At 43.8% G+C, this 27,350-nt stretch overlaps 3 protein-coding genes across 4 annotated transcripts; all 3 read left to right on the forward strand.

Moving 5' to 3' along the window:
• Nucleotides 1-4,462: 4,462 nt before the first annotated feature.
• On the forward strand, nt 4,463-9,179 carry LOC112880336 (SURP and G-patch domain-containing protein 1-like protein). 2 transcript variants are annotated; one of them, XM_025944895.1, is made up of 8 exons: nt 4,463-5,103; nt 6,748-6,874; nt 7,033-7,139; nt 7,224-7,361; nt 7,592-7,723; nt 7,795-7,974; nt 8,502-8,680; nt 8,758-9,179. In XM_025944895.1, the coding sequence occupies exons 1-8, from the start codon at nt 4,734-4,736 to the stop codon at nt 8,782-8,784; spliced, it is 1,260 nt and encodes a 419-aa protein (XP_025800680.1). In that variant the 5' UTR covers nt 4,463-4,733; the 3' UTR covers nt 8,785-9,179. The 2 variants fall into 2 exon arrangements, with proteins under 2 accessions (XP_025800680.1, XP_025800681.1); XM_025944896.1 differs by having other exon boundaries at nt 4,465-5,103; nt 7,595-7,723.
• Nucleotides 9,180-13,860: 4,681 nt separating this feature from the next.
• On the forward strand, nt 13,861-16,898 carry LOC112882715 (ras-related protein RGP1). The gene is made up of 2 exons (XM_025947841.1): nt 13,861-14,529; nt 16,214-16,898. The coding sequence occupies exons 1-2, from the start codon at nt 14,297-14,299 to the stop codon at nt 16,659-16,661; spliced, it is 681 nt and encodes a 226-aa protein (XP_025803626.1). The 5' UTR covers nt 13,861-14,296; the 3' UTR covers nt 16,662-16,898.
• Nucleotides 16,899-21,484: 4,586 nt separating this feature from the next.
• On the forward strand, nt 21,485-24,707 carry LOC112879754. Its single transcript, XM_025944134.1, has 2 exons — nt 21,485-21,958; nt 23,592-24,707. The coding sequence occupies exons 1-2, from the start codon at nt 21,652-21,654 to the stop codon at nt 24,563-24,565; spliced, it is 1,281 nt and encodes a 426-aa protein (XP_025799919.1). The 5' UTR covers nt 21,485-21,651; the 3' UTR covers nt 24,566-24,707.
• Nucleotides 24,708-27,350: the final 2,643 nt, after the last annotated feature.

The following is a 27,350-nucleotide window of genomic DNA, read 5'->3' on the forward strand; positions in this document are numbered from 1 at the left end:
TTTGTCCCATGGCTCCATGTGTCTCTAATTTTTCCTTTCAATTCTATCCGTTTCCCTGAAAAAGAATGAGATCTATTGTTACAAAAAAAAACACACTGATGGAGGGAACTTGGAAAAAATGACATGTATTTTGTGTCAAACAAACCTGCTCTATCAACTACATATGTCTTGGACGACCCACCAGCTGCACTGCATACCTCGTCACTATTTGGTATGGCCTTCTCTTTGCCCTTGCCACTGCCACGGCAATCCATTCTCTGCAGTATGTCCTTAGCATTAATTTCAATTAATATAAAAGAAAATAAAATCTGTGTATAACCTGTTCGTTAAAGAACAATCAGACAATATATTTTTACTAGTATGTGATCCAGCAAGTCAAAACCAATAAAATAAATCATCACTCAAGCAGCTAAAATGAAAAAGGAACTTTCATTACTCAACAATTCAACATTAATCTACTACATTCATGCACTCCAAAATTTCAATCACTTCTTACAAATTTTACACTACACATCATCACAAATAATGTTGCTTCACGGACAACCAATTAGTATTTAACACACAGATGCAGATCATATGGCTCAAAACACAAATAAAGATGCTAGCTACAAATCAATTACTTTAGTTGAAAGGAGGAACCTTAATCGCTAGACAAAATCAGGAGGCACTCACAGGGAAGCTTTGCTTCAATTCCGGCCGCTTGACGTTCTTCTCCAAGAGCTCCTCTCAGGGCCTTCAACACTGACAGGGAGCCGAGGCCAGGATTAGTAGTTGTTAAGCAGGAACACATACACATCATACTAGAAATTCAAATCAATGTGACCCCATGGCACTCAAATCAGCAAACTGTAAAAGCTTGAGCATGCATCCTGAATATAGATGAAGAAATAAAGACATCATATATATCTGAGATAGAGCAGTGAGATAGAGCAGAGAAGGTTATCTTTCTCTACGTCCTGCAAATTAAATTCACTAGCACTGGAAGCACTTGTAGGAGGAGGCGTAGCCCTCGGTGGCCTGGAGGCCGAACCGCCGGAGGGGCGGAGCCGAACACCTCGGCCATCCACTCCTCCCGCACCATCGACTGCACCCACCGTGGGAGGTCCACGGCGCCGTCGCCGCCCTCCAGGGACGCGTGGTGCGCGGGGGACTTGCACATCAGGAGCTCCAGGAACACGTCGGACCTGAACGTCGGGCGGCGCGCGTCCACGAGCTCTGGCGCGCAGTAGGCGGTACCCGCCGCCGCTCCCGCCAGGGCGCGCGGGGGCCGGGGGGAAGATCTGGTGGAGGCAGTAGTCGGAGAGCACGGCCGCGTCGGGGTCCGGGCGTAGCAGGAGGTTGGAGGACTTGACGTTGCCGTGCGCGAGGCTGTGCGCGGTGTGCAGGTGCGCGGCGGAGGGTGGGGATTTGGAGGAAGAAGGAGAACAAGCGCCGCCGACGCTGCGAGCCTGTGCCTGGAGGCCGGAGGGTGAGGGATTTTAGGGTTTCGATGGGCTGGAAAGGTAAATGGGCCGGCGTGGGTAAATTTTGGACCACGGTGGCGCGCGCGGGAAAGGCCGAAATTTTTGACCGGTATGGGAAAAAATCGGACCCCACTGATAAACGAGAAATATCGGAAAAATCTGGAAAAATCGGCCAATAAAAAAACTCTGGTGTTACACTGCCGGAGAAAGGCACATCAGTGCCGGTCACAGGGAGCTTCAGTGCCGGTCCCTGTGACCGGCACTAAATGGCCGGCACTAACGTGACAGTCGTTAGTGCCGGCTATATTGACCGGTACTAAATGGCGCGTGTTAGTGCCGGTCCGTTATTCCAGCCGGCACTAACGTGTGCAAATATCAACCCCCTAGAAACCATTGTTCAGCATGCTGCATTGCTGCTAGCTTCCTAGTCATTGCAAGTCTCAGCACTTAGCAACTTTTCAAACAAAAATTACATGAGAATGGCAGGAGACAGTATAATTTTATCAAAACTTAGCAGACCAGACATGGAAATAAGTACAGAAGCATCAAAACATTGTTGATGTGCAATTAACCAGATGCTTTTGCAAGTTGATGTGCTCACCTCGAATCCGTTTTTGCGATCGGAGGGCGAGGAGGAGGTCCGGAGGGAGGGGTCGACGGTGGGGGCCGGAGCTTCGGGCGGCGGCAGCAATGGGGCGCGAGGACGCGGAGCAGTGGCGCGAGGACCTCGAGGCGGCAGGGGCAGCCGGGCGGCCGGGCTGCGCGGAACGGGCCGCGCGCGAGGACGACGAGGTGTGCCGCGGCCGGAGCTTCGGGCGGCGGCAGCAATGGGGCGCGAGGACGCGGAGCAGTGGCGCGAGGACCCCGAGGCGGCAGGGGCAGCCGGGCGGCCGGGCTGCGCGGAAGGGGCCGCGCGCGAGGACGACGACGTGCGCGGCGGCCGGAGCTTCGGGCGGTGGTAGCAATGGCGCGAGGACGTCGGGGCGGCAGGTAAGTTGGGGCGACATCGTCGATCTGAATGGGCGAAGGGGCTAATTTGTTGGGGGGATGGCGCGGTTAGTGCCGGCTAGTGTTACCAGCCGGCACTAACGCGCCCACGTGACGTCAGATGGACAAGTTAGTGCCGGCTAGTGTTACCAGCCGGCACTAACTTGCTCAAGTTAGTGCCGGCTAGTGTTACCAGCCGGCACTAACTTGTCCATCTCACGTCAGATGGACAAGTTAGTGCCGGCTAGTGTTACGAGCCGGCACTAACGTGTACCATCCGCGCGGGAATTGGCACGTTAGTGCCGGCTGGTATTTCTAGCCGGCACTAACGTGCCCGCCTTGTACTATTGAGGTGTACTATTGAGGCACGTTAGTGCCGGCTCGTTCTTGACCGGTACTAACGTGCTGGTACCGATAGACCGTTTTCTAGTAGTGTTAGATGAATGGTTTTCACTAGTTTAGGGGTAAGAAATCCGGTTTTGTAGGTTAGGGGATGATGTAACACACCATCCATACGTTGGGAGGTTACGTAGATTTTTTTTTTCCATCTCAATCGACCGTCGACAGAGCAGCGTAAGCCTACGAGCCGACGAGGTCCACGCCTGGACCAACCACGTGCAACGTGCCTGTTGGCCCTGCGTGCGTGATGGCTCAATCCTAGTGCCCAGGCCGCCGGCGTCGCCGCGTTAGCACCTGCTGCCTGCTGGCGTGAGGCGGTGCAACTGTGTTGGAGAGTACTAGCCAGTAGTGCTGGACTACACTTTGGCTCTTGGCATCCATCCAGCTAGGATCAGTGTTTGCCTCCCCTAAAACTGCTGTTTAGGCAACGAACAAAACAGCCGTACAAAGTAGTTGAGTACAAAGCTATCAGCTGAAAAGTTCTTCACTAGTGCACTCAGCAAGCCTCAGATTGGAGCTTATCGTGAAGTTTCAGATCAAAGTATCAAATTAAAATTCAGATGAGGGCATCAGATTGGACCTCAAGAGCAAAGAAATTTATTAGATCAGAGCTTAGTGGCTGTGGAGGATCAAGGCTACCACAAAGGAGTGGCCCTAGGCGTGCGGTTTCACCAGCTCCGCCACTGGTCGTGCCTAGCCTGGTAACATCGGGTCATGCTTTTACTGGGCCCATGCCGAGTTGTGCCGAGGGGTCCGATTGGCCATCTGTGCGCGTATCATAGGGGAGTAGACCAAAATCGGAGTTGTGACATCACTGTTAGGGTCTTTTAGGAGTAGAGATTTATCCCATCTCCACGTGGTGCATGTTGGCTCAATGCACAAAGGTACATGTCTTCCTAACATATCTCGTGGAAGATAGTTTTCTTACACATCATAAAGGCCTTTCTTACACATCATATAGAGCACAATAGCCCACTTGTGACTTGACCAGGTTTTTGCATCCTACCAATAACAGACCACAACACTTAATATATGGGATAAACTATTTCATCATTTTTATGTGAAAAAAATATTTTAAAAATATATTTAAAATGTTAATGTTATGAGACATATTTATAGTGCATCTATAGATGTACTTTGCCGCAAATGACGAAACTGATAAATTTCAAGTATGGTGCACATGCACATAAAATTTTTCATTTTGGAATGAATTTTCTAGATTCTGTTGATATCCCAATACGACAAAAGTACATGATAAATTTTTTAATACTGTTAACTATGTTTTTAGAGGATTTGTACGTTTACACCGAAAGATTTCCACCAAACATTTTCCTGGTACGAATTTCGGAATGTGGACGCATGGTCGGCCCAACAACCATCGAGGCTAAACGGCCCGGCCCTATATTTGCGTGGTTCCAAACTTCCAATAGACTCTCGGCCCGCCCGGGACCCAAAACCCAATAAACCAGGGCCCGGTTCCGCGCAGCGCACGCGGAAGCCGAAGGAATCGGTATCCACCGACCGTCATATTTTTATTCTCGATCGATCCCCATCCATCGCCGTGGAGCACGAAACTTTCCTCTGCACCGTACCAGGTAAATTCCCCCGCCCCACGGTCGATCCGATCCCCGCGATTCGAGCCCTCGCGCATCGATCTGGGATTCGTAGCTCTGTTTTTGGGACATTAGGGGTTCATATTTTTGGAAGAGGGCAAGTTGGTTTGATGCGTGAAACCGACTCTAGGGTTCTGGATCCATTTCGATCGGTAGAGAGCGTTGGTGGATTTTTTTTTCTTTTGTGCAGTGGTTGTTGATTAATTGGAGTTTCAAAGAATTGTAGCTATTTGACGCGGCAAGGGCTGCAGAGGGGTGCATCTGCCAAGCCATGGATAAGGGGCTCTTCGCCAACGACGGCTCCTTCATGGAGAGGTTCAAGCAGATGCAGCAGGTGCAGGAGAAGGCCGCTGCCGCCGGGGCCGCAGCCTCATCGGCGGCGCCCAAGCCTGCGAACCCCAAGCAGGGGTTTGCTGTGGCGGCGAACAAGAGTCCGTTTGAGCTGAAGAAGGCCGGGCCGGTCACCACGGGCGGCAAGCTGGCCTTCAGCCTCAAGAAGGCCAAGGTCGCAATCGCGCCTGTTTTCACGCCCGAAGATGAAGATGAGGATGCGGCAGATGTTGACAGGGAGGAGCCCGCCAAGCGCCAGAAATCTGTGAAAGCTGATACTCCTGCGGTGGTTGCCCCGACCGGGGCTGTTGGTAATCATTTATTCATTTGTTGCTGCTATAGTATTAACTTTTTAGTGTTACAGAGCTACCTTTCTTGGATTTATTGGCATTCTGTTGTTTCTACTTGCCATCTGATGATTGAATACAATTATCCATGTCATAAGACGTTTAGTTCAATGTTGTGCTCTTGAACATCAACGATACATTAACATTTTCTTTACAAGCAATGAGGCTGTTTAACCTTTGAATTTAGTTGTGTCATTGTGTGGTTTGTGTGATTTTAGATTATCTCAATGAATTTCATGCACATCATTTTACTTGTATGTGACGTATCTAAGGTTTCGATGAGAACAAAAAAAAAAGGTATAAGGTTTTTACCTTGGGATAAAAGTACGATTACAGACGATGTTATTATCCGTTCTTTTATGCAAAATCCTCAGCATATGGTTTTCCATGCCTTTGAGGATGTTGTCCCGGCATCTAGCTGCAAACAGAATTGCATGCATACTAATAGTGGAGTTAACCAACTATATAGTTTGTATGTCATTTATTACGCTGTGTTAAAACTAGAAACTAGTTGTATTGCATATTGTTTCTAGTGGAATCAATCAGCAAAGGCCCTGCTTGGATATCAAATATTTTTCATAGTTTCATATGATTCTAAGATATACCTAGCATACAAAACTCTTAAGTGTTTGGTTACATGTTTTACAAACTGTAGTATTGCATCCATGGTATTTTTGGAGTTTTTAGAAAACCAACTATCACCACTTCTTTTCTCAAAATGAAGGATGCCTCATGTTCTGCTCTCTCTTGGCATTAGTGTTAGCATTTGCCCACCTTATTAGTTATTACATGATGTATTGTTAGTAAATTTCCCTAATATGATGCACTATACAATGCTGTGCTGTTTTGGGTACATTCATTTTGGGTTGTTAAAAATTTAGCCTATTCTGATCTACCACATATATGTAAAGTTTTTTGTTATATCAAAGCCAACTACAACCAAATATTATGTATGCATGAAAGCTTTATTTAATTTTCCTGTGGTGACTAGATTATATAATATATATCTGTTCATGAAGGAAAACACCCCTCTGCAAACCATCAAACTTATCATGGTTTTCCTAAATACTGTAAAAGGTTCTTGTTTCCACAAAACATAGTTTATTCCCCCTATTTAAGAAGTACAATTTTCAGAAACTCTGATTTTGAAATGCTCTAACATCCAAAAATGCCCCAGCAGTGTTGAAATGATACACTTAAACAATGAAAATGAGTCTTGATAGCATTAGATTGCAATGTATATCCATGGTGAAATTCACTTATTAATATTTCTGTAATAATCCTTTACAAAGTAACCGTGAAAATTGCTTGCCATTGCACCAAGGTGATGTGAGGTGTGGACTCTCCTATTGTACTTGATGCATGCATTGTTAGGCTTATAAAAGAAACATCTTTCTCTCAGTATCTGCATTCATATCAGTTGCTACTGGAAGCAGAAAGTTGTGAAGGTTCCGGTTTTCTTCTTATGTATGCAGCTTATAGATTAAGTGTGTCAGCATTGCTGGGAAGGATGTTGATTGAAAGAGTTGGAGTGTGGCACTCTGCTGCAGCAATTTGCATTGCCTTGTCATGCGCTTGATATTAATCAGTTCTTTAAGTGACATGCAGCCCCACCACCACCAAATGATATGACAGTGAGGCAAGTTGCTGACAAATTAGCAAGCTTTGTTGCCAAAAATGGGAGACAATTTGAGAATATTACACGGCAGAGGAATCCTGGAGATACACCATTCAAGTATGGCTGCGCTGCTTATTTCTGATCAACAGCATCTGTTTTGTGTGGTGGTTTTTCTTAATTGGAGATGATCATTAGATTACCATGTCTTCCACTTTTCCTTTCATATTCTGAAATCTGATTTTTAACAATTGATTTAAATCTTGGGTTTTCTTCAGGTTTCTATTTGACAAGCACTGTCCAGACTACAAATATTATGAGTTTCGCCTTGCTGAAGAGGAAAAGATTCTTGCCCAGTCAAAGGAGGCTGAAGCATCAAGAAATGGTTGGTGGCTTAAATTTTCTGTATGTTTTTCTCTATTTTAAACTTATGTGCAAATCTTGATGCTGTATACTCTTACTCTTGCAGCAAACATTGCAAGCTCCAAAGCACCAGTTGGTCTGCACAGAAGCTCATTTGAACAAAAGCCTAGCTATCAAACACCTGCATCAGCTTTATATGGGGCATACGAGGGTAGTTCTTCCCAAGGAAGCTCATCTAGTTATGGTAATATATACATAGTTTCATTATCCTTCTCTAATATTATTTGGCAACTTTCTCTATGTTTATTGACTGTGTTCCCCTGGTTGCTAATAGTTTTGTTGAGTTTGAAACTGATCCAAGTCTCTTCAACTGCATGTTATCTCTATGATTTCTAGTTTGCTTGAGAAGTAAATACCATTACAAACTTGAACTTTTTTTATTATTATTTGTGCTCAATGCTAGATCATTTGTAGCAGGTGATACGTCTGTGCCCTCGGATCCTGTAGCATTGATGGAATTCTACATGAAGAAGGCTGCACAGGAAGAACGGAAGAGACCACCAAGGCAGTCAAAAGATGAAATGCCGCCACCTCCTTCCCTTCAAGGTACATTTGCTATAGTGGGAGAATGTAGAGACTTCAATATTTATTCCAGGCATCTAATTCTTCTTTTGCAGGTCCTCCTAAGAAGGGACACCACATGGGTGATTTTATACCTCCAGAAGAACTTGAAAAGTTCATGGCACGTTGTAATGATGCTGAAGCACAAAAGGCTACCAAAGAAGCTGCTGAGAAGGCTAAGATTCAAGCAGACAATATTGGGCACAAACTTCTATCTAAGATGGGCTGGCGGGAAGGTTAGTCGTTGAATTCTAAATGGCATCATTTTCAATAACAGATTATCTGGTAAAACCTTGTCAGTTTTTGTTCTTAAAAAAATCTTGCTTGGTCAGATACTCAGATTCAATTTTCTTTAAAACAGAACCTTTTTAAGCAGTAAAGAATAAAGTCAAGAAATCCTGGATGTTTGGGAGGCTGGTTGATGTTTAAATTTAAGACAACAGTAGTACAACACCCATCGGATTTGCATCGCCTTTATTCCTTTTTTATCTGTTTCCTATCTGCTTGCTCTGCCTGTCTCCTATCTATTGATGCTTTTGTGATGTTCATCCAGCAAACTTTTAATTTCATTAAAAAAGTCAGAAAAGTCCTCAACCCCAAACACAAGAAAGAAACTATTTTATGGGAGGTCAGGATTGTGTTGCATGCATCAATTGTCAACATTCCTGCCCCGGTGGAACTTTTATGTCAGTCGTATAGGCAGGCAATTAGTGGTGATGTACATCATCCTGCTTCTAGGTGTTAATTATAGTTTATTCTGCAGGTGAGGGTCTTGGTAGTGAGAGAAGAGGCCGTGCAGATCCCATTATGGCTGGAGATGTGAAGAAGGATCATCTTGGTGTTGGCGCTGTCCAGCCTGGTGAGGTCACATCTGAAGATGACATCTACGAGCAATACAAGAAGCGAATGATGCTTGGCTACCGTTATAGGCCAAACCCACTGGTATACTGGCTGCTGTTACCTGCTTTTGTGAGCTTTCAGTTATTTTCTCTTTTCCTAAAGCTTTTGCCATTTTGCAGAACAATCCAAGGAAAGCATACTACTGATGCAAGCGAGTTCATCTGGGGGGGAGATGTAAGGCACCAATTTTTGCTGCATTTTTGCTCACAGAACTAACAGTTGGTTAGAGGATATCACTAATGGCATTGAAAGTTTTTGTTCATCAGCAGAAAAGCCAAGAAGTTCACTTCCTCAGGATATAACTTGTATTGCCACAGATCTAAGGCTTCTGGGGTTTCTGCTGCAGCTTTTTTCTTTGTTTAGTGTTGCATGTATTTTCAAATACACCTGTGTTGAATTGTAGATAGGTTTCAAACTGTGATGTATCGCTTTCTTTATGGATGACTATTTTCCTGATTATTCAACTTTGATTGTTATTATTTTGGAGATATTTGGTAAGAATAAGCCAGAAAATTAATGCAAGGGTTCTATCTTGTCAGAATATGAAGATTGTTCCAATTTTATTTCATTTTAGCAACACTAGTGGGTCCAAACATGTGTGATATGTAGAAGTTTTTAAATGTTGAAACTGATTGATGGTTTGCCTTCAGATAGTATAGATAGGGATGCAAATTATATATATTTTGGGTGGTTGGGTCGACCTAAAATGTTGATAAAATGAACTAGAATGGTATTTTGTGTAAATAATTTGAGAGGAGAAATATACTAGAGTAGCATGCAGCGTAATTAATTAATTAGTTAATCCAAAAAATACTATTGGGTACCCACTTGCATCCGTAAGTAGAGATTTGCTAACCAGCTGAAATATGCATATATGATTGTTATCTGATACTTCATACTTCATAGGCAGAGATTACTGCATTACTTCTGGAGTGATGGTCTCAATGATATTCAATCATACCGGCACTGTCAAACATGCACCTCTTGAACTCTTGTCGTGTTTAGATGTCTTCCTCTGATAATTGGTATATGAATTCATCTATAAATTATTGGCCCAATGGATGCTGCTGTAGAGGTACAAATTATCATGCTCCCTACAAGTTGATAGTTTGATTTGGATGTCAAATACTTGCGTGATTATATATTCCTCACCGGATTACACCGTTCCGTAGCACTATAGTAAAATTTCATAAAAGTAGTATTATAGAAAAATCTCATAAAACTACACCACACTGAAAACTGTAGCAAAACTACACTTTCTGGGGCTATTTCATGGAACTACTTGTTCCCCTCTGTTTATATCACAGGAGTACACTTGCATTGCCGTTTTGTATGGTCAAGCTACACTTGTACAAGATTTTAGGGTCACAGAGCTACACTTTTGTTGCCATTACATGTTTCCAAAAGTGTACTTTTGTGAAATTAAGTGATAATAGAAGTGTAAATTTGTGCCAGAAATTGTTATAATGTGCGCTTTACGACAATGAGACCACAATAAAAGTGTACCTTTGAGAATTGGTTTAGTAAAATTGTGGTTCATTCTAAAAGTGTAATGCTGTGCAGTTTTCATCCTAAGTGTAGTTTTGTGTAGTTTACTTCAAATTATATCAAACAACTACTTTGATGATTTAATTTTTTTTCAAAAATAGACATATTTACACAATCACATCTAATGAGGTGTTGTTTGGTTCAGGCCAAAGAGTGGTAAAAGTACTAGTAACAGAAACCAGCGCTATCGATATCCTCTAAATTCCATCCCCTATTTCCATCCTCCATATCAACTTCATTCTCTATACCAATTTTTACTCCAACAACATCCTCTATCAACATCCTCTATACCCCACAATCTCAATTTTCTATCCTATCTTCCAACTGCTCTTTCCCCAACCCCCAACCGCCGTGCCTCCCGCGCCCCTCCGCCCCGCCCCTCCTCCTCCGCCCCGCCCCCCCTCCTCCTCCGCCGCCCGCCGCCCCCTCCCCCTCCGCCTCCGCGCCTCCCTCCTCCGCCTCCGCCGCCCTTCCGCCTCCCTCCTCCGCCTCCCTCCTCCGCCTCCGCCCGCGCCTCCGCCTCCGCCCGCCCCTCCTCGGCCCCTCCTCCCCCCTCCTCCGCCGCCCGCCCCTCCTCCGCCCGCCCCTCCTCCTCCGCCGCCCCCCTCCTCCTCCGCCCGCCCATCCTCCTCCGCCGCCCGCCGCCCCCTCCCCCTCCGCGCCCCTCCTCCTCCGCCCCCTCCTCCTCCGCGCCCGCCGCCCCCTCCCCTCCGCCCCCTCCTCCTCCGCCCCCCCTCCGCGCCCGGCGCCCCCTCCCCCTCCGCCCTCCGCCTCCGCGCCTCCCTCCTCCGCCCTTCCGCCTCCCTCCTCCGCCTCCCTCCTCCACCTCCGCCCGCGCCTCCGCCTCCGCCCGCCCCTCCTCGGCCCCTCCTCCCCCCCTCCTCCGCCGCCCGCCCCTCCTCCGCCCGCCCCGCCTCCTCCGCCCGCCCCTCCTCCTCCGCCGCCCCCCCTCCTCCGCCCGCCCATCCTCCTCCGCCGCCCGCCGCCCCCTCCCCCTCCGCGCCCCTCTGCACCCGGCGCCCCCTCCTCCTCCGCCCCCCCTCCGCGCCCGGCGCCCCCTCCGCCTCCGCGCGCGCCGCCCCCCTGCCGCTCCGCGCCCCTCCTCCTCCGCGCCTCCCCTGCCGCCCCTCCTCCCCCGCGCCCCTCCCTCCTCCGCCTCCTGCGCCGGCCGCCGCTCCCCTGCCGCGCCGCCCGCCGCTCCCCTGCCGCGCCCGGCGCCCTCCCGCGCCCGCGCCGCCCACCGTCCCGCGCCGCCCCTGCCCCGCGCCTGCCATCCCGCGCCCCTCCGCCCCGGCGCCCTCCGCCCGTCGCCTCTCCCGCGCCCGCGCGGAAGCTGGCGAAGATGCGGGCCCCGCGACCGGGATGGAGGACGCATCCTCTGTGCGGGACGGAGAGGTGGTGCTCCATTTTACCGCACCGCATAGCGGTTACCGCTGGAGCGATGGAGGACGCTACAGTGTTCCCCAAAATAGCGAACAGGTCGTTTTACCGGATGCCGGTGGAGATAGCCTGAGGTGTTTGGTTTGTTGTTTTGTAACGTAATCAGCTCACAGTGTAAAGCGATTTCGATAGCTTTTGTTTTTGTTTGGTTATGGACCTCTGTAATTGGTTACCGTATAATTAGAACCCACCGCTATACAACTCTGATTACACCAGATGGTGAGCAGAATCAAATCTCCCAAATATATTTTGAAATTAACTAAGATATAATAGTTCCCTTATCGTTGTTTATCAGCAGTTTGGCGTAGCCAGGATGAAAACTTACCTATGGCGAATCACCATGGTACAATGCCGAACACAGTTCCCGCCAGCGGCAGGTCTGGCGGCCGCCATAGCTCGCCAGACTGTTGGCTCCGTAACTGTTTATCATCAATAAACAATCATGCTATTCCTTTGTGGAATAAATTAAAAAAATATAAGCAGTCATGTTGGGACAGAATTAGACCGTAATGTCCATCACATAATAGAACCTAAGCAACTTCCCATATTTTAGCATATGCATATGCTGGCATAGCAATTGCGGCTGCAGGCATTAAACTGCATAGTTCAAGCTTGTTATTTTAGAACAATTTTAGAGCCGAGGGTTGAAAATTAGACCCATGTTGATCGAATTTGGATATTTTTTTCGAATATCAGATTCGGATGCAAGAACAGTAGTATCCGTCCGATAATGGATATCCAGTCGGATAATCCAGATAGTGAAGTCGGATATTAGGTTCGGATTGTTGTATTATATTAAATATATATTAACAAAAATCTAGTTTAATCTCTAAAAAATTAGAACTAATCCATTCAAAAAATTATAAAACTTGCACCAAAATTTTTCTAAAAATATAATCTATCTATTAACGCTCTATTTAGAGTTGGATCTTATTTGTTCCTAGTCTTTTAGTTCGAGAACTAAATTCTAACTCTAGCATTAGTTTGATAGTTAAAATAGACTTGTTCCATGAGAATAAAATTTGAAAAGATTTCAGACTAGTAAGGGCAGCTCTAGTGTGCGTGAAAAGCGAATCATGGGCTGTTCCAATCGAACCGTTAACATTGTAGCAGTCGAATCGTGGTTGTTTCAGTAAAAATTAAAGTTTACAGACGCGCCGAACTCTCAGTTGGCTATCTGCATCCCACTTGCACCCAGCCGAATAAATTCATATATTCCTGCACACCCTGAGCGCAGTTTGCTACTGCGAGAGGAGAAAGAATGCATGGGGAGAGAGAATATTTTAATATGCTTCTCGGTCCATGCTTCGATGCTAACGCTGGAGGTAGCGAACCAAAGTTAACTTTGTTCGGTACAGGTGGATTTAAGAAGTCGAAATCAGCAATGGAGATGCCGTAAGTGAAGTGAGTGCAAGTTTTTTCTAAAGTATTTTTCTATCTAATCTAAATTCAATATTTTCAATTAAACATCTATTAAGATGGTTGATTTTATTCGGTATATATATCTTAGGCTTTTCGTTCAAGTATCGTATAATTTTATTTCACCACAAACTAGTTAGAATTTATGCTCATCGAGTGGATAAATAATTACAACAACTGATATATATATATATATATATATATGATAAGTTTTATCTACACTCGCTTATAGCTACTCTCACCATCGGTACCACCGTGTGTATATCCATATACTCATTTATCACTTTGAGTACGTTCATATACTAATTCTAAGATACTTCAAAAGGTTGCGTAGGAAAAATTTTGAAAGCATCTCTATTTTTTTAAATATATCATAATTATACCTTAGTACTAGTATATAAAAATAAGTATATTACATACTTCATATATGGTCATATACCCAATATATATACCATCACAGATGGTCCAGTATAATCACATACACCTCGTATATACCCTTTATGGGGTCAGATACGTTCTACAACAGGTGATACATACGTGGAAGTAGTTACAAACGAGCGTAGAAAGAATTTTTTATATATACAAAGAGAGAGTGTTATTGCTTTTACTCCAAATCCGAGAAAATATTCGTGATCGACATTATCTGTATCCGTATCGTTTTGTATTTGATATATATATTCATATCACAATTTGTATTTGTATCTGCATCTGATAGGTATCCGTGTCCGAATCCAACGGAAAATGTGAAAATAAATATGATATGAGTGGTATCTCTACACGTCAGCTGACGGCTGAAACATGACATCCAAATGGAGCCTTAGAGCATTTCTCGAGGGGAGAGAGGAGAGGAGGGGCGTTGACGGCCGAACATGGTCGAGGTCCTACCTACGTAGTGCCATTCCATTTCTTCACATCTTCTCTTCGACTACCTCGTGCCCTCCCTCTGACCGCTGTTGATCCCTTCAACACCTGCCCTATTTTAACATTAATCAATCGAACCGTTTGACAGCTTCTACTCCCGATAACAATCAGACTCCGCCTGCTCCTCCTTTTCTCCAACCTTGTGATCCTAAAGTAGAAATCAAGAAACCCCCGCTCTTGACGCCAAGATCCTAGCTGGATTGATCATTGATCGAGGGAGGTCGGGCATCGTACTTGGATAGGAGAAAAGAATCCTAGAGAGTGACAAGGCCAGAAGAATCGCGTCCATCTGTGAGGTTGGGGCGAAAGGGGAGAGGGCGGGGCGAGGAGATGTCTCGGGGCGGGAGCCACGGGGAGCTGGGGCAGAGGATCGACTACGTCTTCAAGGTGGTGCTCATCGGCGACTCCGCGGTGGGCAAGTCGCAGCTGCTCGCGCGCTTCGCCCGCAACGAGTTCAACCTCGACTCCAAGGCCACCATCGGGGTCGAGTTCCAGACCCGCACCCTCAACATCGACAAGCGCACCGTCAAGGCGCAGATCTGGGACACCGCCGGACAGGAGAGGTTGGTAATCAATCGATCAAATGATGGATCCATCTTTTCCAAGTTAAAATAGATAAGCATAGAGAAAAAAAATTCCATCTTGATCCAATAAGTGATGATGTTGCTCTGCTGTGTGGTAAAGTACCGTATGCAATGAAAAATTTATCTGCTATACCGATGCTATTTGTGATTTAGTTATGGACAAAGATACGCATAACAAAATGCATCCTTTTAGTAAGTAAAGGTTAGGTACAAGTCTACATAATATTCACCTTTTGGGTTCTGTCCCTGGTGATGCAGATGGATAGGTAGTTCATAAACATAATTGGATGGTGTTTGAGTTAGCTGCAATTCAAGATTTCATGTTTTGATGTTGGACCACAACCATTGGCCCCGCACTATCTCAATCAATGCCTTTGTTGTCTGTTTCTTACATATATGACTATACAACAATTTTTTTCTTACATATATAAACTACCAAACAATCGTTGTTTCTTACATATATGTATGTTCCGGAATTACAATGATAATTTGGAGAAACGGTTGGAAAAGAGGTTTTATCATCATCTGAATTTCTTGCTTTGGATATAATGGTATGTTGACGAGATAAATAGGTCACACTCACACTGAATAGAATTTAACAAGTACTGGAAGCAGGCGGTAAAAATTTACAGAAAATATTAGTTTTATGCTTTCAGCAGCTGGAATTAGGGGGCTTGAAAGCAACTAGTATAAGATGGGTAAAAAATACTTTCCTGAATGTACATGTGTTTTTCATACCGCACTGCAGATCTTGTATTCATGTAAAGGTACATTTAAATTTTAGGCCAGTGATTTGCTAGCCTTGCTTAGATAGTTTAGGTGTTTGGAAAAGCCTAGAAGGGACAAACTTCCAATAGTACCAAGCTTGTACCGGCAGGAAAATCATTGTTCTCGGTGAAGAGTCAAATTAGCTCCCCCTTAGCGTCATGTGGAAAGTTAGTTTATTCCTCAAATTCCAGTATAATTGCTCAAGCAGGAAACGCAGCTTGCCATCAAGGCAACTAACCAAATATTGATCCTCGGCAAATATGGAACAAAACATACCTGTAGTTTATAATGATCCAACGCTACCTGATATGCACTAGTATTTCCAACTGAGCTATGTCTAAGCTCAGCAAGGAACTAATCATACCTGTAGTTGATAACCTTGATATTACAGAGCAAATAGGTAAAATTTAATCAGAATAATGCGAACCTAATTGCACACGCAGTTATGTGTTCAATACCTTTGAACTTTTAAATTTTGAATAAAGACATGATTTTGTTGGCTGCTCTCTCTTCATCCTATTTTATTTGGTATTTAGCTTTTCCTACATAAATAAGAAAAAGAGCATGATGACCAAATGTCCCTATAAAAGTTGTGTATGTTTTCATATAGTTGAATTCAGTTGTCTCTTGGATTATCTGTCTTCAATGTTAATGAGCATTGAACAAAGATACTTAGTCAATGCTAAATGGGCTAGTGACACTAGAAAGAGTTAGTTGTATCTGTTCTCAAGATTCTACATATTATCAAAGATAAATGAAAGAGTCACATCTTTCACTCCTAGTAAAGCATGAGATAGAAGGAAGTGGAGCGAGTGTCTCTTAGTTCATCTATGCCATCTCATTATGCAAACATTCATGCTGTTACTATCTAAACTTTTGCTTATTGTGGTAATAGGTATCGAGCTGTAACAAGTGCCTACTACAGAGGTGCAGTTGGAGCTATGTTAGTATATGACATAACCAAGCGCCAGTCCTTTGATCATGTGGCTAGGTGGCTTGACGAACTACGTGGCCATGCAGATAATAACATCGTTATCATGCTTATTGGTAACAAATCCGATCTAGGCACGCTTCGTGCCGTGCCAACGGAGGATGCTAAGGAGTTTGCTGAGCGTGAGAAACTTTTCTTCATGGAGACCTCTGCCCTTGAGGCTGTCAATGTTGAGAGCGCCTTCACAACTATCCTGACAGAGATTTACCGGATTGTCAGCAAGAAAAACCTTGTTGCCAACGAGGAGTCTGATTCTAGTGGAAGTTCAAGTCTACTGAAAGGAACCAAAATTATTGTCCCTGGTCAGGAGCCACCCCCTGCATCCAAGGCGACATGTTGTATGTCCTCCTAGGAATGATGTTGTACCATGTCGTTTCTGGTAGTCGGAGTTTCTGATTACTCCTGCCATATCTGCAAACTGAATGGCTGGGATTCTTGGGAGTAAAGATGAGAAGGTCTACAGGAATATTTAACTCATATACATTGTAATTTTCTCTCGACTGCCTTATTTTTTATCTGATCATGTGATATAGTGCAGTCATTAAGAATCCTTCCCTTCAGGTAATACCTACAGCATTTTCTGTTTGCATACTGTACTTGTCCCCAGCACGAACGTGAAATACATACATTGACTGCACTGTACTTGTTCCTGTAAGAAAATGCTGGTGGCAGAAAATCTGGAACCAGTGTGGCTATCATGTCCAGAAGCAAGCCTGCTTCATGTAGTAGGCCACACCCCAGTAATTCTATTAGTATACAGCAGAACAGAGCATGCCGAGTTGCCTCTGGATGTGGTTTTGCTAATTCTTGGTTGCTTTGAAATCTAAACACGATATGGCGTGTAAGAAAAACCTTTACTCCCTGGTAAAGCATTCCTGTTTATTTTTTACTTCGGCTCATCATTCACGAAATCTGTGCTCAATAATTTTCCTACACGTTGTGGAAGACTTTTTATGCCTAAAGCCATAGTATTACTGCATTATTACTAATCTATTGTACACTCCAGTCAGACAAGCAGTTTAATTCTGGAAGCAATCAGTGAACCATAGGGGACCTAGCACAAGCAGAAATATTTTTTCTCTCGTCAGATGAGCTGCTCTTGTTCATGTTCATATCCTACCATTTGCATGCCCTTTCAATAGATCATTGGTGTTCGAGATATGGTAGAGTTTCTTTGAACAACTAATTATTCAAATTGACATGTGGTGGGAAAGCAGGCTGATCGAGGAGGAAATCTAGAACCGATATGGTCTGGGGGATCAACCAAGAAGAGCCCCTTGTTTCTTCCCTCTTTCAAGTGAATCTTCTAGTTGCACAAAATCCAAAGTTGGCCTCCCTCCAAAGTTCCATATAAGTGGATCTTTCAAGGTAGGCTCAAGCCCTCTCCGAACGATGCAAGAATATCCTTTGCTCCCTGCTGAAAACCTGGAAAGCAATGTGTCAAAAGAATAGCAAGTGCCTCAGTTCAATATTTCTGCCTGACTTGAGCTCCAAGTAGGACGACAATGAGACTTGGTTTTCAAATGAAAACAATAGTAATTCTTATAATATTTAGTGAATATAACAACTTCCATTGGAAACCAATTAAGTTGTTCTAGAATAGAAAGTACTGATATTGTCCCTAGATAGAAGTTGTTGACATGACATGCAAAGGATATTAGTCAATCCATGATACAGTAAAGTAAGCTGAAAAATAACATAGCCAGAAGGCCTCATAGATTCTCTCTTTTTCGCCTTAACATATCTGCACCCATAGGTTTCTTCTACAATACTGAAATTGCTTCTCCTGACATCGTTTTTTTTATATAAAAAAATCACCGAGTTATGCTCCTAAATTGAAGATTCAGTGGTTCCAGCATTCCACGAGGGATCTTGCATCTACCTGCAATTCCCAAGGCAAATCCCAGTGGAAGTTGGCTCATTTCCTTCGAGGAAGTTGGCTAGTCCATACCTGTTGTTGACTTTGCAGTCTTTACCAGTATTGGATTCTGGTCTCTCAATTATATATTGGTGTTTTTCCCCCGAAGAACTAAGAAGCTCTCAGCACTCGCCTGATACAGTGTACTACTACCACACCAAGCTGCTAAACAATTTGAAACAACTAAACATGTATGTTTAACAACTTCTGCAGCTGGCCTGATTGTAAATTCCTTCCACTTGCAGAAGGTGCACACCAAACTAAGGCCACTTTGTGGTACGTTGCCTGCATGTTAAGGATGTAGAATTGGTTGGTCCTGAAAAGATAACTATATATCCATCATTGGAGACCGCAGTTTTCGACATCAGAAAACAAATGCAATTTGTTTTGCTACATCTCTTCCTTAGAAGCATACTGTTTCCATCCTAGTAGCTGTGTACTTTGATGATTGACCTTGATGTTCGAAAGGTGATGTTGACAAATGATAAGTACTAGCAAACTGTACTTGAGACTGAATCTTGGTGCTATAGATCCTACCAATAAAGTGGACATTTTAGTTGCCAGAAGTTGAGTTCTACGCTACCCAACACATTTACCAGGGTTACACTTTGCATCGTACTGCATCTTCTTCAAGAACATATCACTGGTAGGGCTACAATTTGAAATAGTCTAGTAGTGAATCTAATGGTTGGACTGTAAGACTGGAAAGTTTTGATAATAAAAAAAACTAGGCGTGCAGTTGACCCCAAAATATGTGATCTATTTGGCTTGGCAAATATGCTTAGTCGAATACATGATTGGATTTTAGAATAACAAAGTGTTTCTTTCTACAATAATTATCTGGTAATACTTTCTAATTTGACTCTGAAAAAGACATGGGTCAGAAAGCAGATATGTAAATTCTCCGAAGATCATTTTGTCCTTGTAAACCCCGCTCGTGTCTCCATCATCCTTGTGGTAAGTTACTGGTTTCCAGTCAATTTTGGCTGTGAAGGAAACAAATCAATAATTTTGGTAGATCTTATCGGCCGGATAACCGTGACTCCAATACGTTTCTGTCGGAAGCTGGAGCAATGTAGAAACAAGCTAGCTCTCATCTTCAGACTCTCTTTTTTATTACTTTTTTATTTTTATATTGTTTATTTTATTTTTTGTGATGTCTCTCCTTCAGACTTCAGACAAACTAGTTGCATTGGAAGTAATGGCATTCTGCTATTGCAAACTTCTTGGTATATACAAAGGTACAAGATCAGTGGATCACCTCTGAGACAATAAAAACTGGCACTACATGACCCCAGCCTTCTTTGTAAAAAAACAGATATACCAAGCTAGGAATTGCAAGACGAATTGCTTCAGTTCAACTCATTCCTAAGGTATAGGAACATAAAAGAAAACAGTGATTAGTTAGGCTCTACTCCAAGAGGCTGAGTTCATTGGCATGGATTGGAAGATGAAGCGATCGAAGAGCGTTCCTAAGCTCAAGAACTCGCCACCTACAAGCCCGACTAAAGGTAATTAACATATCCCAGCCTAAGTTAGGATGGAAGTAGTCTTTAAGGTCCCTTGTGTGCAATTGCTTTTTATTTAGGATTGAGTGTTTTCTTTTCTCTCTTTTGGTTCATTGCAAATGAAATATTTGTGCTGAAAATTCCGTTTGATGCGGCAAATAAGTGGCAGCAGATTATCTTGCATGTTTAAAGGGGCTTACTATTTCTGGGAAAAAATATTGGTTCTCCGAATCCGAGATTTTATCGAATGTAGCTGCAAATAAATGAAATGTTTTTGGCAGAGTATAGAGGGTCAAAGTAAGCAATCTTGTTCATTTAAGTCTAAGCTAGACGCCAGATTTGGACCATAAGTCACGCTACATGTGTTGATTGGCCGGTCGGTTGACCCTTGCAATTAGTCTTTTGGAGATTCCAAGGTTAGCATGCAATTTACTAGCAGCGCAGGAACTCGGAATTCTTGGAATGTCAAAGTTTGACAGTCTTTGCCGACTCCTCAAGAGCAAGCATGCTGGTCCTCTTTAAGCTGAGCTTTCTGAAACTTGATGTCACTTTCTCCAAGAATTTCGGCTAGATTTGAGGTGTGCATTTCATCCCGATTCCTAATTATGTATTGGATAAAATGCATTGATCACTAAGCTAGTAGGGTTTAAAACAATTACTTCTTCCGATTCAAAATGTATGCTGATTGTCAGACATTTTTCCCTCTCTGACCATCAATACACAATAATTACGCTGATTGACCGTGTAAGACGTACATATGCCCCAAGATTTATCCTGAAAATCATCTCATAACATTGGGCACAAATAATATCGTGGATATTTGCTTGAATTTCGGCTATACTTTAGTGGGTAAGTACAAGAATTACATCCAAATTAAATATGGGACTAGATGCAATGCACCGTTGACTTGCACGCGACGGAAGGCCCACCCAGCAGGTCTTGCAGTTGTGATATATAGACAAAATAATTCGTCTCTAGGCGCAAAAGTCAAGAATCTACAAGGAGATGCGCGTGCACAAACCAATTGAAAGCGGCCGATATTCCATGGAAACTGACAGCACTTGTACCGATCATGTTGAGAAACAAAAGGGCTCATGGAGAACACCACTGGAACATACTTGATGTAAACTGGACCCTTTTACTCGACATGCCAGTTAACTGAAACCTCGGTCAAGGTCAGTCAGTCAATTGCTCTGGCCGGTTGAATAAGCATCCAACGGCCAGGCTGTTTCTTTCCTCCAAATAATTCTCCACTACTTGTGAACCATTTCTCTAATCAGCTGTGTATTGTTGGAGGCTGTTAATGTCTGACAGAGTTAGTTTGCAAAATCCTTATGAATAGCTGTTTCAATTAGACAAGGAGCATCTTGTTTAGAATAAAGTAGCAAATATACAAGCTTATATTTCGTTTTCTAAGTAGCGAAGTAAAATCATGTACTTCGCGAGATACATGACATCCATGTCCAGCGAAAGCAGAGAGAGTAATTAAAGGCTTGCTTGGATGGATTAAAATTGAATGCTAAACTTTAACATCTATTAGCATTTATATCTTTACTAAAAATTTTAAATAGTCCACAGCATTAGCACTCACATATTTGAATACACTAGTGTTAAGATTTAACACTTTACGGAATCAGCACTAGGATCCAAACATCCCTAAATCGATAAAAATACCTTGCCAATTGCCAAGCTTTCGAGGACATTCTAACAACACAATCAAATGCCTTAGATAGTTATTAAGGTTCCAAATACTCCTGCATCACACATCCCAAGAAGGACTTTTATCCCCTCCCCCTTCCATTTTGTATATATAAACAAGTGCATCACCACTCTGCTCTTCTGTCCGCACCTTCCCTCCATTTCTCACGCACCATCTTCATATTCCATATCCAAGAAACCACCAAGAACCTCCGGCCATGCCGAGCGACGAACCGGAGCCGCTGGCGGTGATGCCGTTCGAGCTCCAAGCCGGCCCGGCGCCGCCGCCGGCCAGGAGCGGCGGCAGCAAGATGCACCGGCTGCTCAGGTCGGCCTTCAAGCGCGGGGATTCGACCTCCGCGGGTAGCGGGGAGGAGGCGGACCAGCTGAGCCGGTCGGCGTCCGGGTCGTCGTCCTCGGCGGCGAGCAGTGGCCGCCCGCCGTCCGGGAGGCGGGTCGGGCGGCGCGGCGGCGACGGATCCATCGACGGAGACCGGTCCAGCCGCGAGAGCTTCGAGCTCGATGGTGAGACGGGCTTTCCTTCCTTTGCCTTGCCGTGCTCGGTTCATCCCTGGAATTTTTTAAAGCGAAATTGAGCGAAATTTTTAGGTTTATTAGGTAACAAAAAATTACACTGATCGGTTATAGTATGTATTTGTTGAATTCTGCAGTTCTTTTAATGTACAGGTAGAAAAATTCCTAAAATTAGCCCTCTTTCTAGCACTCGCTAAGATTTCCAAAACTTAGGAGGTGTAATACTCACAGATCCGATATCCACGTGATCTCTCTAACTGAATCACTGCATTTCAGAAAGATTTAGTAATTCATCAATATTTTAAAAAATGAGCAGTTTAACTGTAAGTTGCACAAGTTGAAGGCAAGAGAGAAATCTAGTCGTTTTCCTTCTTTCTTTAAGTTACTCAACAACCTTTAGCTTGCCATGGAGTTGTCGTGGCCTTGTTGGATGCTAGTACTTCCCAGGCTCTTACACTTATTGCCTTCGTTTAATGATAAGTTGGTCATGTACTCACGACAAGGACCCTAGGATTAAATTATGTGTTATCGTAATTTCCGACGATTCAATGATGTAAGCAGCTAGATTAAGCATCGAAAAGTCTCCTCCTTTTTCTGTAGTTCATAAAACAAAGATAAGGTCATCCTCTTGGAAGCTACATGACCTTGTCAATCTGTCTCGGGACATTATCTTGTTTGCTTCTCTTTATTGCTAGGAGCAGTTCATGCCTTCCATAAAACAGAGAAACTTGAAACAAATTGCCACTCTGAAGTTCTTGTTGTCCCCTGTGAAACTAGTTGGGCATGAGAAAGTCCCTTTCCCTCTTGTTGCTTTCTCAGCTCAGAAAGTCCAACAATGCAAGCAGGTAGTGGCCTTTTCTGCCAGCCCTTTTAAGTTCTAGAGCATGATAACAATACCTTGGGACCCATGATACCTAATTGGCGGCTTATATTGCTTCGGCAGGAGTTCACATTCATTAGTCAGTCCCTTTCTTACAGGGGAAATAAAATGCCCGTCATATCCATTGAGAGAACAGTCCTTTTGTTTGTGTGCTCCTACACTTGACAGTCAGTGCAGGTAACAGTGAAATGAAGATGTGTCTAAAATTTAAGATTATAACAAACAGATTGCCCTATATATTAGTTACAGGGCGAACTCTCACTTTCCAAACATCAGGGTCGTGATAGAGGCTCTACCGGGTCGCAGATTATTGCCAGTTCGGAAAGTATGCAATTTGGCTTTTGTATCTTCGAACTACCAGTGGTAGCAACAAGAACACGGCGTGCAAATTGCAAGCATGTCTTGAGCTTGGTCACGTTATGAAGGTCAAAGCACCAAATACCAAGATTACATCTCCTTTGCTAGATTACTTGTGGTCAGCTTGTTGGCATTTTAGTAATTGTTGATCCTAGATCCAAGGCCTGTTCCATAATTGCATTCTTATGTTGATTCTTTGCACAACTTCCTGTGTCCTCATTCTAAACTAGGGTGCAAATTGACATAGTATAATTTGTCAAGTGGCTGGTGGTCTCATGAGCTCAAACAATTGCCATATGCAGTGTTTTCAGATGGAATCTGTACACAGCCGCACTTCATACGCTCTGAAATTGTTTGCTGACGTGGGTATTCCCTGCATATATTAAGGTTCCAAGAACAGCAAGTTGCTGTCGGCACTGCGCGACGCGAAGATCGGTCATGCGTACGAGCCGTTCCCGTGGGAGAAGAAGATGAGGGAGCTGCTCCTGGTGCCGGAGGCGAGCTGCTTCCTGTCCCTGCTGCTGCTGCCCAAGGCGACGGACGTGTCCAACACGCGGTACAACACCCTGGAGGACACCCTGGCGCGCGCCGACGCGTGGCTCCGGTCGTCGCAGGCCTCCGGCGTGCCCATCGTGTTCATGAACGTGCAGACGGAGGCGCTGCTGACAAAGATCTCCGGCGAGACGGCGCTGTCGACGGTAAACATGGGCTCGCTGTCGGACCTGGGGGGGATGGCGAACGCGAGCCTGTACGGGTTCGAGGACTACCACGGCGTGGACATCGGCGTGGTGCGCGCCGTGCGGCTGTGGTACACGGCGGCGGCGGGCGAGGCGGCGCTGGAGCTGCGGCTGCGCCCCGGCGACACGCGGCTGGGGTTCGCCATCAGCCGCACCGAGGAAGGGTTCATCTACGTGTCGTCGGTGGCGGAGGAGGGCACGCCGGGCGCGGCGTCGGCGCGGTCGGGGCTCCTGGAGCTGCACCGCGCTGCGCGCGCGGCGTCGAAGCTGCTGGTGGTGTCCCGCGTGGGCGGCGAGAAGGTGCTGCCCTGGATGGCGTCCACGGCCGGGGACGTCAAGTGCTTTGACACCGTGTCGCTGAGCCAGAAGCTGTCGCTGCACCGCCACGCGCTCCGCCCCATCACGCTGCACTTCCTCATGTGGGACCACGACCTGGCCGCGGCGCTGCCCGGGGACGCCGAGAAGCCGCCGCTGCCGGTGCTCCTGCTGCCGTCGCCGCTCGCTGTGGCGGAGGCTAAGGCCGACGAGATCGACGGCGACGACGGGCCGGGGATCGCCAGCAAGGACTCGAGGGACGACTCATTCAGGTTCCAGAACATCGGCCTCCCTGATAGCTGGTTGTGAATCACGTCGCCGAAGTAGTAATATGCACCACTGCATGTTTCTTTTCTTTTCTTTAAACAAGATTAGAACTGTTAATTATGTAAGCATGATGATGGTAGTAATCAAGTGAGCATGCATCATCCCAAGAGTTGGTATTTTTTTCTGTCAGAGCGCCGGCAGAGAAACCGCGACAACATACATTAATTAAAAAGACAAAAGGACACAAAATGCGACAGCAACGACCAACATGGCAAACACTGCCCATACTGCCACAAACATCCTGCGGGGGCATCCCATCCATTTTACACAACACGTGACAACGTAAGGCTACCGCACTGACCTGTGCATCGCTCCAATCCGTATGCCACCGCGCTGGCCGCTTAGGCCTCTCCTCCAACAGTTAAAGCAAGACTAGCTATATAAATTTTAGAAAAAAATCTACGTAACCCCAACTATTTATAATGGACTACTTCCCTCCCAAACTATAAAATCGAATATTCTACCCCTAAACTTTCTAAAACTGGTCAAATAAACCTCCCAAATGGTTTTGGACGATGGTTTTGCTACAATGACACGGTTTTATCTTTTTATTTATTATTTATTTTCGCTGAATCTTTGAAAAGTTATAGTAAATCATAGAAAAATTATAAAAAATTCAATTTTGTTGGACTCCACATGAGTAGATCTAAACAGTGAAGATATAATATGGTATGCTTTAGTACAAAGTTTTTACTGTAGCTTTAGATCTATATTTTTTATAATTAATTCAAATAATTCATAGCTGCAGCTTCTATGGTCCAATTATGGTGAAATTTATTTGCCAACCATAAATATTTCACCACAACTGGACCATAGAAGCAGCAGCTATGAATTATTTGAATTAATTATAAAAAAGCATAGATCTAAAGAAACAGCAAAAATTTTGTACTAAAGCATACCATATTATATCTTCACTGTTTAGATCTACTCATGCGGAGTCCAACAAAATTAGATTTTCTATTTTATGATTTTTCTGTGATTTACTATGATTTTTCAAAGATTTAGCAAAAATAAATAAAAAATAAAAAGATAAAACCGCACCACTGTAGCAAGACCAACGTCCAAAACCACTTGGGGAGGGTTATTTGATCGGTTTTGGAAAATTCAGGGGGTAGATAGTTTGGGGTGAAGTAGTCCACCATGAATAATTGGAGGGTTATGTAGACTTTTTCCTAAATTTTAACACAATCGTTCCATCTTAAATAAATGTTCATTTAGCATTTAAATTTATCCCACAAAGAGAATTCTTTTAGCTTGTAGTGAGATCCAATCTCACTCTAATTAAAGCGAATATCAAATACTAAGAAATAATTGTATATAGAAGCGTATGGAACTATAAGCAAATGTTTAGTAGATGTTACTTTTTTCTAGTTACAATGCATATACATTATTAAGAATATAGAGAACCAAATAAATAACTGCAGTTTTACTTACAACTGCTATAAGTAATTAGAGGCAACAAGATCATTTCTCAAATAATGTGTCTGAATTTTCTGGAAGAACAATATTTTTGGAATAGAGGAGTACTGTTCAAAAATCTGTGGGTCCATATGAGTGTAATTTTTTATTCTCTCTTCTTTCCCGCATAGACTTCGCTTATCTGCTCGTGCCCACTTCCACTACCGGAAACCAGCCCTTTGCCGAGTGCATCATACTTTGCCGAGTGCAAAATATCGGGCACTCGGCAAAGAGACTGTTTGCCGAGTGCCGCACTCGGCAAAGACAAACACACGGTGAATTAGTCCTTTACCGAGTGTCGAGCACTCGGTAAAGGAAAACACTCGGCAAAGAAAGTTTTGCCGAGTGCCTGGCACTCGGCAAAGTTTTGCACTCGGCAAACATGCGCCAGGATATAACGGTAGGTCACGCCGTGATTGTTTGCCGAGTGCCTGGTCCAAGACACTCGGCAAATAGAGCCTATGCCGAGTGCTTCTACCAGACACTCGGCAAAATATACAAATTTTTTTTCTTTATTTTCTCTAAAAATTTTTGTATTGTCTTCCTATAGTCTCCTGAACAAGATATGTAATTTAGGTTCTTTTATCCAACTGTTTGCTATATTTCGATAATTTATTTCATTGTAGTGAATTTCTCGAATATTTCAAATTTGAACTGCGTGGTCATTTTAATAGTGGAAAAAATGTGTGAAAAATTGTTATTCATGTTAATGAGCATGCTTTGAGACCTTAACGAAGAAAGGACCATAAATTTCTAACCTACTATTCACAAAACATGGCGACTAAATTATGTTCAAGTCGTGTTTAAATTGTATTAAAGATAAATTTGGTCGGAAAATTATGAAACTTGTCGAGATGTCATGTTATCATGTGAGGATATTGTGATAAAATTTGTATAAGATTTCATGAAAGTTTGACATCTACGATGCTTAACACTTAATCGGGTGTCACATGAAATCATATATCTCTTTGAAGAACATTCAATTTGTAAGCATAGTATATTTTAACTTTCACGAAACCTCGTCATATTTTTATCATAGCTTTCCTATATGATTTCATTACATCTCGACAAATTTCATAATTTTCCAACCATAATTGCTTTTTATACATTTTTAAAATAACTGGATATGAAGTTTGTCGTCATGTTTTATGGACAACAAGTTTGAAATTTCTGATTTTTTTCTCGATAAAATCTCAACGCATCCTTCAGTAACGTGAATATAATTTTTTCATTCATTATTTTCCTTTTTTCGAGTGACTTCTAGCTCAATTTTCAATAAATACAAAAATTAAATGAATTGGGAAAAGGG

This window comes from Panicum hallii, chromosome 2 (assembly GCF_002211085.1).
Source record: "Panicum hallii strain FIL2 chromosome 2, PHallii_v3.1, whole genome shotgun sequence".
In the NCBI taxonomy this organism is placed as follows: domain Eukaryota; kingdom Viridiplantae; phylum Streptophyta; class Magnoliopsida; order Poales; family Poaceae; genus Panicum; species Panicum hallii.